Raw genomic sequence first — 11,711 nt, 5'->3', positions numbered from 1 at the left:
GAAATCATTGTTGCACTATATGCTAACTTGGATGTAAATTAAACAATAAATTAATTAAAAAAATGTATTTCTTCTTGGGAATTACCTGATCACGTCCTTTGCCCATTTTTCTTTGGAGGTGATGGCATTTTTTTTCCTTTTGTAATTCTTTATGGGGTGCCTGAGTGGGTCTGTCATTGAGCATCTGACTATTGATTTCCAACTCAGGTTGTGATCTCATAGTTCATGAAATCAAGCCCAGTGTAGGGCTCTGCAGAGACAGTGCAGGGCCTGTTTGGAATTCTTTCTCTCCCTCTCTCTGCCCCTCCCCTGCTCGCTCTCTCAAGATAAATAAATAAACATTAAAATAATTCTTTATATAGTAAGGTTATCAAGTCTTTTTTTAAATTTATTTTGAGAAAGAGAGTCAGAATGTGAGTGCGGGAGGGGCAGAGAGAGAGGGAAACAGAATCTGAATCTGATGCAGGGCTCAAACTCACAAGTGTCAGATTATGACCTGAGCCCAAGTGGGACATTCAACCAACTGAGCCATCCAGCTGACCCATCAATTCTTTTCAATAAATATGGCAAATACTCTTCCCCAGCTGGTCTTTCAATCTTATTTTCAATCTTATTTGTAGTGGTTTTTGTTGTTGCTGCTGTTGTTGTTGTTGTAGTCAGAGTATCATTCTTTTGTGCTATTTTCTTTTTTTATTGTGTTTGCATACATCTGCCACCAGAAGGATCAGCTTTGGAAGCAACCAATTATCGGGAAATGTGACTCATTATCGAAACAGAAAAAGAGTTACTGCATTTTTTAAAATGCAAAAATAGGGGCACCTGGGTGGCTCAGTCAGTTGAGCATCCAAGTCTTTTTTTTAATGTTTATTTTTGAGAGAGACAGAGACTGACAGACAGACAAGCGTGAGCGGGGGAGGGGCAGAGAGAGAGGGAGACACAGAATCTGAAGCAGGCTTCAGGCTCTGAGCTGTCAGCACAGAGTCTGACATGGGGCTTGAATTCACAGACTATAAGATTATGACCTGAATTGAAGCTGGATGCTTAACCAACCAAGAGACCCAGGCACCCCCAGCATCCAACTCTTAATTTTGGCTCAAGTCACAATCCCAGGGTTGTGAGATCAAGCCCCGTGTCAGGCTCTGTGCTGAGCATGGTGTCTGCCTGAGATTCTCTCTCTCTCTCCCTCTGCCCCTCCCTGATTCACTCTCTTCCTTTCAGGGAAAAAAAATTAAAATCCCCTAAGAGCCCTTTATCAGAGCAAGGCCAAATGTTTGATGTATATCAGAGTAGACACTTAACAGCTGTGCATCCTTGGCTGCACTCCCACCTCTAAAATTCTGTATTGATGTATGCGGTTGGTTTAAGAGCCATCATAATGTGGAAACGTAAGAACCAGGAGGATCAAGCCCACAAAGCATGAAAGCAGATGGTTCTGTAGGACCCAGTGTGAATAGACATGTATAATAGGGATTATTTACACTATTTAACATTCTCACAATTAATGGGAGTTTTTAAAACAAGTCTTTTTTTTTTTTTTTTCAAATGCAGACAGAATCTTCAATATTCCAATTGGGAGATGATTATTTACAAGCATTTCAGACAAGATGACTATGCTCATACAAAAGTTTAGTTTTATTATAGCACTTTATGCAAACATTCAGCACTTTTTGCCACTTCTATTATCTTTCAGCAAGGCAGTAAGTTACAAATAAGAAAATATAAACAAAAATTACACTATTTATTAACAAAATCTACTTTGAATTATTCTACAAATTTTTATAATGCAATTAACACCAGTGTTTTATTCCTTTCAATAATATTTCTTTCGATTCCTTTAATGATAAAGCCTGAGGGCTCTGAACTTGGTGGAATGATCTTCAGCTGCGGAAGGAAATGTTAAACAGATAATTCTACATAGCGTTTCCAGTGACGTGCTCGCTTTTTAACTTTGATTAAATGCCATATTTTAACACAAATAGAAAATATTTATATGGTCATAAGGTCACAGTTCACTAGCGCTTTGCTCCAGCCTGGACACTGACCATGGAAAAGTAGATGCCTTTCTGAGCCAGCAGCTGTTGATGTGTGCCATGCTCCTTGACCTTGCCATTCTGAAATACCACTATTAGGTCTGCGTTCTGGATGGTGGACAGGCGGTGAGCGATCACGATGCAGGTGCGGCCTTCTCTGGCTTTGTCCAGGGCTTCTTGGACAACCTGATCAGTAACCACATACATTAATGCTGGTAAAAAAACAGTCCTCTCCTTTCTTCCTTCATAAGGCTCACTCTCTTCCAACAATAGGTCCTCCTATTTTAATAATGGTATCAGTGAAATATAACAGAATTTACAAAGCCAGGAAGTAATCCTAGTGTGGATTAGTTCTGAGGCAGGAGTTATCTGTTTTCAAAGTTATGACAATAAATGCAGTCTGTCCGGTCATTTAAAAACGTGTACAGGTATGTCCACCCACACAACATCCTTCAAAGCCACCCTCCGGTCCAGCAATAAAGCAAATTCAGGAAGACTAAGCATAGGCTGAACTTCTGGCATTTTTAAGAGAGTATATGGCTCACAATTAACTTGTCTTTCAGATACCTGAATACTCAACTTTTTCTTAAACTGAAAATGATTACTAATATGTATCTTAAGATACCATCAGCTTTTGCACCGTATTAACCTCCTGCTTTTTTATATAGTTGCTGAGGAGATGCCACCAGTAGAAATAGGAAATTGGCTTCCTGACACAGCTTCGTAGGTCAATACAGAGATCCAGGGCTGCTTTTTGGAGCCTAAGTGCTATAAGACTGATTTCCCCTACTTCATCTTGTTCTCTTGAATAACAGCCACAGAAAGTGTTTAAATTCCGCTGACAGCAGACATAAATAACAATCAACGTATCTGGGCTGAATTTTGTTCTCTACTGTGGAAGGCAGAAGCATAAATGTAAAACATTAAAAAAAATTTTTTTTTCAATCTTTATTTTTGACAGAGAGAGAGAGAGACACACAAAGAGTGTGACTGGGGGAGGGGCACAGAGAGAGGGAGATAAATGTAAACCTTTTAAGGACAACCAATTCGAGTGCAAATGAATTAAATTCTTACCTTTTCACTTTCTGTATCCAGAGCTGATGTAGCTTCATCCAAAAGCAAAATACGAGGCTGTCTCACAAGGGCACGAGCTATTGCTATGCGCTGCTTCTGGCCACCAGAGAGCTGGGTTCCTTTGTCTCCTACTCTGGTGTTATATTTCTGTGAATAGGGTTTTGTTATTATGAAACATAGAACTGATAATTCTCAAGAAGAGTTTGCTCAGAGAAAACAGGATAACTACTACCATAAACACACACAATAAATTTAAGTTCAGAAGCTGAGAATGGGTTCATAGAGAATTAAACGACAAAAATGGAGCTCTAAAAGGCAGGTTTGATCTCTCTCCTTGAAAACAGACATTTGGGTTTTAGAGGTTATGTTTTTGTATAAACAAGTCGATAAATTTATCAGGAAGAATACTTTTATAATGTTAGTCTCTTCCAGTCTTCTGATTTCATTATATTTGGGACAAAGATTGGTTTTGATGAAAGAAATCTGACTTGTACAGGCCATGCAGAAATAAATGAAGCTCATCTTACAACCAGCAGGTGGTGCTCTCTGCATTATTTTAAAGTCAGGGAGGGAAGAAATTCTTGGGATGCTAGCCTTTTGGTATCTGTTTTTATAAACTGTCTTCTAATGCTTCAATACTTTTAATGGATGGTAAGGAATTCCACTTTGATATCTAACTTTAAAAGCTAAAATCTCTAAAATTTTTTGATTTCAGAGTTCTTCCAAAGTTCTTCAGATATAGTTTCCCACAATAGGTAACTGTCATTAACTATTCAATAGGAGGATAGGAACAGGAGTTAACGAGGATATATAAGGGAGAGGAGGAACAAGAAACGACAGCATGCACAACCTAGAAAACAATACTGTGGGCTCTAATCCTGCATCCAGAATTTGACTCAACAAATTCATGTTCTATACAGGATTGCCTATTTTTATTTGCTTTACCTGGTAACCCTAGTTCACTGGCACTCAGATTGAGATGTCCAGGTGCAGATGGAGTCAGAGGACCCCAGGTGAGGCTCCATCCCAGAGCTGCAGGTGCCTCAGAAGGCAGGAGCCACAGGGTGCCTGGCTGACTCAATCAGTTAAGTATTCGACTCTAGATTTCCATTCAGGTCACATCACACAGTTCGTGGGGTCAAGCTCCACATCAGGCTCTGTGCTGACAATGCGGAGCCTGCTTGGGATTCTCTCTCTCTCTCTCTCTCTCTCTCTCTCTGCCCCTCCCTCACTCACACTCTCTCAAAAATAATTAAACATTAAGAAAAAAAGGTGGCAGGAGCAATGAAGTGTGTCCCATGTGAGTGCAGGCATTCTCAAATTGTACTGAGCCAATATTGATCCTGTTGAAGCAGGCAAAGGCAGGGCCGTCACCCTGAAGGAAGCTGGTAACCGGACTAGCTTCTTGCAGGGTGAGGAATTCCTAGTAGGAATCACTCAGGTAAAGAAGTGGGTCCTTGGGCAGAAAAAATAAGACTTAAGGAGTTCTGCCTTCTGTTTGTGTATCTAGACACCGAGGGAAAGAATCATGACACCTATAGGTGTGTGCTCTGTGTGCAAGAGCCCAGGAGCCCAGAAAGGTTGGGTTCCTCTGGTAGACAAATAATGAATGCCAGAGGACAAGGTATGTTTAATAAACTAGTTAGTATTTACTCTCTGTGTTTGTCTTTGTTAACCAGTAGCCCAGTGGCTCTCAAAGTGCAACCTGGTAACTGGGCCATTAAAACACACATTGCTAAACTGTACCTCCAAAGTTTCTGATGCAGCAGCTCTAATATGATGGTCAATGCCCATACTTTAGAACATACTTAATGACAGATCACTAGTAAAGGGGGTTGAAGCTATATCTTTCAAGTTTTGTAGCCTTGGGAAGGACCAATTATCCACAGCTGGGCGAGAAGGTTAAAAGGAGGGAAGAGGGGGAGCCTGGGTGGCTCAGTTGGTTGAGCGTCTGACTTCGGCTCAGGTCATGATCTAGTGGTTCATGAGTTCAAGCCTCTTGTCGGGCTCTGGGCTAACAGCTCAGGGCTTGGAGCCTGCTTCAGATTCTGTCTCTCTCCCCCCGCACTCTCTCAAGAATAGATAAACATTAAAAAAAATTTTTTTTTAATTAAAAAAAGGAGGGTAGAGGGACAATTCCTCCTCCCCGGAGGTCTATGATGTGGTGGCAGAAGTTATTGGAAGAAGAGCTTCAGGTAAAGGAAACCTTGGGAAACAGAGCCAGCTGTTTTTGCCATCCTTCTGCATAAGGAGATTGCCTTCTGCTGGTTTGAGGCTACTGAGCTTTATTTTTAGGGGTGCTTCCTAATAAGAAAACTAGTAATAATGGGAGGGGGTATAGATATACCAGATCAAGGTGACTTCAAAACGCAGAACCTGGGGCACCTGGGTGGCTCAGTCAGTTAAGCGTCTGACTCTTGGTTTCAGCTCAGGTCATGATCTCAGGGTTCATGGGATCGAGCCCCACACTGGGTTCTTTGCTGACAGCACAAAGCCTGCTTGGGATTCTGTCTCCTTCTCTTTCTGCCCCTCCCCTGCTCTCTCTCTCTCTTAAAAAAATAAAATAAATAAATAAACATTAAAAAAAAAAAAAAAAACAAAAACGCAGGACCTAAGGGGCTTAATGTAATGCAAGAGGTTCCTTTTATCTAACTTCCCAGGAAGAATTTAGAGGGCATCCACAGACGACAGCCCTGGGAGCCCCAAAGAAGGTTTCAATAATCAACCCTATAAGCAGAGATTGGGACCCATGAAATGTGCAATGGTGAGAGATTACATGTTACAACATCCACTCCAAGGGCTCAGCTCTTTTCAGGGAGAGGCTTCTTTCTGACATGGGCTCAGTTCTCCAGCCTGGCCCAACTCCACCCAGGTAGGTTTGCAGCTTGGGGGAGAGCAGCAAGGAGGCAGACGGAAGGCAGAAATTGGGGTAGAGGGGCTTGTGCCTGCTCCTGCAAGCCCTACACTCAGTCTGAGAGGGAAAGACCTGCCCCGGATATGCACTGTTCAGTCAGGCTTGCTCACAGGGAGAGCTAGTTGGGTAATCAGGCAAACATAATAGCAAATGGGGATACAAAGTGTGGGTAGATGTTGTGTACAGGTGGGTGTGTATTTTTGGTTGCTCATTTCTCTTCACCTTTGGGAAACCAGGTCTACAGAAATCAAACTGTGGGTCAGGGAGGCTGCCACAGGCTCCTGGGCTCCTAATCTGGAGAAAGACTTACGTCAGGCAGTGTCTCAATGAAGGGGTGGATGTTGGCCTCCTTGGCCGCGCGCACAATCTCTTCTTGTGACACCACCCGGCTGTTGTCTCCGTAAGCAATGTTCTCACCAATGCTGCAGTCGAACAGGATGGGCTCCTGGGACACGATGCCCATGTGTGCTCGGAGCCACTGGACATTCAAGTGCTTTATCTCTTTGCCATCAATTAGCTGAAAATGAGAGTTCACAGAAAACTTCAGGACCAGCACATTTTTAACTTAGCAAAATCAGTATTGTTATTTCATACATTAAAATTGCCAAGTTACCATGGGACACCGTTTTTGTTGCTGAGTTTGGACCATCAAAATTAACTAAACGAGGTCATGGCTGTATGTTCTGATGAACTGCCATGTTTCTTCTGTTTTAACCCTGGTTTCCGATACATGAATGTGGTAGGCAGGATAACGCCTGCCCTCCAAGATACCCACGTTCTAATCCACGAAACCACTGAATGTTAGATCACATGGCAAAAGGGAATTAAGGTATAAGGTTGCTCATCAGGTGATCTCAAAATGAGAAGATGATCTGGGATTATCCAGATGGGTCCAAAGTAATCATGAGGGTCTTTGAGCAAGAGGGAGGCAGGACAGTATCAGAGTGATGCAATATGACAAACACTCAAGTTGTCATTGTTGGCTTTAATATCGAGGAAGGGGCCAGGAGCTAGAAAAAGTAAGAAAAGAGTCCCTTTAAGCCTCCAGAGGGAACACAGCACCAGTAACACTTTGATTTCAGCCCGGTAAAATCCATTTTAGACATCTGACTTCCAGAATTTGTAAGGTAATAAGTTTATGTTGTTTTATGCCACTGAATTTACTGGAACCCTCGGAATAGAAGTGTGTGTGGGAGGTATTTGTAAGTAGTTGTTGATCTTGGGGAAATGAATTAATTTCTCTGACCATTGTGTTGTGGGTAAGACAGGTATTATGATAATAATTCCTATACTCATAAAACTGAGGACATGAGATTATGTCTGTACCTTACTCAGCACAGTGCTGGGCACTGAGTAAGTGCTCAAAGATTGTCAGCAGGCCTGGATGGGGTGGGGGATGAAAGGGTGGACAGACATCTACAATGTTGAGCCAATGGAGTAAGAAGGAGAAGCTATGTCTTCTCTAAGTGACCTGGCTCCCTGGGTTGCTCTGCAGAAGCCTGGAGATGTACTTTGCAAGAGAACTCTGGTATTCAGGTGAGAGAGCTATTCATCCCCTCTGAAGAAGACATCAGTGACTCAGCTTCAAGCTTTGCTCAGAGTGGTGGTGACCATATCCTGAGCTGTATATGCTCTTTGGATCCCATGTGCCTGGCTGGGTGCCCTTAGGAGACAGCTGGCCAGGGGTAGGGTGCAATCTTTGCTGCAGGAACACGGCTTCTGGTTGTGAAGCTGGCACGTGTGGGGATAGAAACAAAGCCATGACCTTGTTAGTAACAAGCCCAGTTGCCATGGAGACTATTCCAGCATCTGTGTTCCAGGCTTTCTTACAGTGTTAAGTGAAGGTGGGAAGTAGAAGGTGGAGGGAGGCAATAAAGACTATACAAGGATGTGGCGAAACAGCAGGTCTTGTTAGACTGAACACTGTACTTGAGAAATGGAAATTTCAGGAAACAAGGAGTGGTTTAATTTTTTTCCAAGCTTATGCTCCTGGGAAGGAAACAGACATTGCCTAACTAATATAATTAAACAAATCTGAATGATCCCATCACGTTTTAATGAGTTTCCCTATCACACTGAATACAGTAACACTCTTGGCTCTCTTCATCCCCACATGATACACTGGAATTAGAAACTACTTAAAACCTGTTTCTGTAGAGAAAAAATTTAGAAATCTAAAGATAAAAGAGATCAGTGCAGAGGTTATTTGGCTGAGGCATGGGTGAAGGTCTAAGGGAAGACCAAGGAACTCTGGGGAATCAGTGAACACTGTTCAAAAGACACTGGCCTAAATAAAAACTTAATGAGGAAAGTAAACACATTGGTAATAATGAGATCAAGCCAGATTAAAATGACTAGCCATCTCTATTCCAGACTGTTCAATGTACTGCTGCTTTCATCAGCACAATCAAATATGTGTTATTCTGCTATATATGTTTACTCTGAAATCACGATTACAGATAAATTATTGAGCACTGGCTATATTATAGGTCCTGTGATAAGCTTGTCTCATGCATTCTCTTGTTTAAACTTCACAACATCCCTTGTGAGGTAGGCGTGGTTTTAGTCTCCATTTTACAGATTCAAAAAAAAAGCCAAGTGATACGCATGAGGACACACAATAACCAGAGGAGCTAGGATTGAATATATACACTACAGGTTCAGTTTTGGTAACACAGTGTCTTATAATTGAAAGATACCTTCTGTCCTCCTTCTAAGAGGAATGTCCCATGTTATCTCCGGCACCTACCAGCTAATACCCAGACTAGGACAACAGGCTTCTGACAACAGTGCATGGCATGGACTAGAGAAGGGAAAAGGAAAGGTTGGGCAAGACTCAGACCACAAGCAATTTTACAGTGAAGTTAATGAAGTTCAGCTTCAAGGATCCTAATCTGCAGGTAATTGTTGGGAGCTGAACCGTGTTCTGGGAGGGGGCGGGGTGGGGGAACAGCGGAAGGCCAGGCTGCAGTTAGGAATCTTCCAGGTGAATATTTATGATAACCTGTCTAAAGAGAAAAGGGACCTGAATCTTTAAGGTTTCGATATTTTGTTGTGATTTGTTTTATTAGAAGTAAATATTCACTTTTATACCTAATTTTGCATTCATAACTTTGTATTCTTTTACGGAGAGTCCCTAAAAAATGTAGAACCTTCATGCCCCAAAAAACCTGGAACCTCCCCTCTGTACAATTTGGTGGCTTCATTTTTCAAAAGTCTCCAAAATTTAACCTACACCTTTCAAATTTATGAGCTCAGTGGCTCTCAAACGATGGTTGGCACCAGAATCACCTGGGAAAATTGTAAAAATTAATGGACCAGATCCTGATCTACTGGAATGAGCCAGGGTGTTCTTTAGTAGTTCTGTAAACCATTCTGATGGTTTGAGAACCACAGCTCAGGTCACTGTTTCTCAAAGTATAATTCAAGGCCCACTGATGGTCATGAGGATTTCCTGACCTCAGGGTCATAATCTTCCTTCAGTTCTTATGATCAATCATGCTCAGATCCACACACATTTTTACATGGCAACAAGAGCTACTTACTTGTAACCTACTGAGTTATTAAGGGTTACTAATTAATGGTCATTAACAAAACGGCACATGGACTCGTGTGTCTTGAGGACACTTCCACTATGAAGTCTGGCTTCTATGCAAAACTTGGCAGTACTTCAAAGCTCTAGCACAAATGTACAGGAGCAGATAATAGTGTTCCTTAAATACGTAAGAACACTTGGTTTTCCTTGCATTGTCAGTGTTGTCTTGAGATGGTTATTGTCCGAGGCCCTCAGCATTCATTTCCATATTCTAGATATGGAATATACTACCTTTCTAGATAGGAAGGGCCAGAAGGCCAAAAACTATTTCTGAGACTCCCTTTTGGCTCTGGAAGTAATGGAGGTTATAACAGTGAGATGCACTGTGCAAAATCTGTAAGGTATGGACTCTCTTTAGCAGCAACAGTAAACTAACCCATGTGACTATGAATACAGTAGAGAGGCCATGACATTTTTGTTCTTCCTAAATGGGTTATAATTTGAAAGTTTAAGGATCAGATCTTTCATTAAATCTGCTACTTCGGCCCAAATAGGCTATATGGATATATGGACATTGGAGGAAATCACCTATCAGTGTAGCTCACATTATCTCTTGCATCAAATGACATCTTGACTGCTCACCCTCTCAGCCTCATTCAATGGCTCTGTTTATCTCTTAAGAACCAGCTCCTGGGGCACCTGGGTGGCGCAGTCAGTTAAGCGTTCGACTTCAGCCAGGTCACGATCTCGCGGTCCATGAGTTCGAGCCCCGCGTCGGGCTCTGGGCTGATGGCTCAGAGCCTGGAGCCTGTTTCTGATTCTGTGTCTCCCTCTCTCTCTGCCCCTCCCCCGTTCATGCTCTGTCTCTCTCTGTCCCAAAAATAAAATAAAAAGTTGAAAAAAAAAATTAAAAAAAAAAAAAAAAGAACCAGCTCTAGGTGGAGGGGCCAACATGGTAGAGAAGTAGGGAGATCCATACTTCCTGCGTCTCTCAAACAAAGAAGGGTTGAAGCCAAAGGACTTTGAACCCCAAGAGTCTGGAAGAAGAGACTGAGTCTAACAGGGAGACATCAGGACAACCAGATGGTCCATAGGCGGGTGATTGTGAATGGTAGGACATAAAACGGGCCGTGTAGGCATTGGAGGAGAAGGATCCCCTTCTGCAGAGAGAGAAAGAGAAAAGAAAGAGTGTCTGGGGAAGCATAGGACTCTATCTGAACGAGAGAAAAACCTCTGACAGGGACGGAGAGGGATCCCATCTCTAACTGCAGGGCTTTCTCCAGACTGGGGCTGACTGCCCTATTCGTGCACTTGGGGAAAAGGGGAGCCACCCCTGGGTTCAGTGGTAGGTTAGGGGCACAGTCCACAATAGGAGAAAGCGGTCACCTCCCTGAAGTGCTGCTTCACGGGACAAAACCAGCTGGGACCACATATCAGCATAGAAAAGCACTTCCCCAGTGCCAAGGCGCACAGAGCGTGAGTTTAAATCCCAGCCAAGTGCCGGGGCATAGGAGTCGGTGGAGCGAGACGGACTACCCCATCTGCACCAGCAGCACAGTGAGGACGACTCCAACAGAGTGATTTGGGACACTAGGTGTGTGGAGAAGAGACTCGGTGGGGGGGGGGGGGGGTTGCCATTTTTCTCCCCACCACCACCAAGGCAGGGCCTCAGGGATCAGTCCGCAGGGCCCACAGTGGAGGCGGACCCGCCTACACCAAACCACGTCCCTCCATCCCAGGTAACTGTGTGCCTACTGGAGCGGGATAGACGCTGAGGAACCAGACGGCCCCCTCCTCCAGACCAGTGTTGCTGAACTGCCTGGATTAATTCTAGGACAATTCTTGTGATTTGGATATATTCTTCCTTCCTTTTCTCCTTCTTATTTCTTCCCTCCTCTAGGCTGGATATTCCAGTTGTTGGTTTGTTTAAGCAGACATATTTAATCCATTCCCCTGATACATGTTCTACACCTCCTTCTTTACTTTCTGTTCTCTCTCTCTGGAATAATCAAGCCATACAGTTTCTCTGTCTGGGTAACTTTATCTTCCTTTCTTTTTCCCTTCTCCTTCTTTATTTCCCTTTCTCTCTCTCTGGATTAAGCTGTTTAGTCTCTCTGCCTGGTCAATGTTTATTTTCTCTCCCCACCCCGCCACCAAC

At 43.0% G+C, this 11,711-nt stretch overlaps 1 protein-coding gene across 4 annotated transcripts in view; it reads right to left on the bottom strand.

Moving 5' to 3' along the window:
• Positions 1-1,609: 1,609 nt before the first annotated feature.
• The window catches only part of ABCB1 (ATP binding cassette subfamily B member 1), a 238,509-nt gene continuing 228,407 nt past the window's right edge, over positions 1,610-11,711 (bottom strand). For all 4 annotated transcript variants that reach the window (XM_040472766.1, XM_040472764.1, XM_040472762.1 and 1 more), the window contains 3 exons: positions 6,329-6,535; positions 3,105-3,251; positions 1,610-2,216 (listed from right to left, as the gene is read on the bottom strand). In XM_040472766.1, coding sequence (XP_040328700.1) covers positions 2,013-2,216; positions 3,105-3,251; positions 6,329-6,535 — 558 coding nt within the window. In that variant the 3' untranslated portion in view covers positions 1,610-2,012. The remainder of the gene's footprint in view (positions 2,217-3,104; positions 3,252-6,328; positions 6,536-11,711) is intronic.

Source organism: Herpailurus yagouaroundi, unplaced genomic scaffold (assembly GCF_014898765.1).
Source record: "Herpailurus yagouaroundi ecotype Mexico unplaced genomic scaffold, PumYag 100, whole genome shotgun sequence".
Taxonomy (NCBI): Eukaryota; Metazoa; Chordata; class Mammalia; order Carnivora; family Felidae; genus Herpailurus; species Herpailurus yagouaroundi.
The sequence above is the reverse complement of the archived record's forward strand: the minus strand, read 5'-3'. Positions and strand labels throughout refer to the sequence as shown.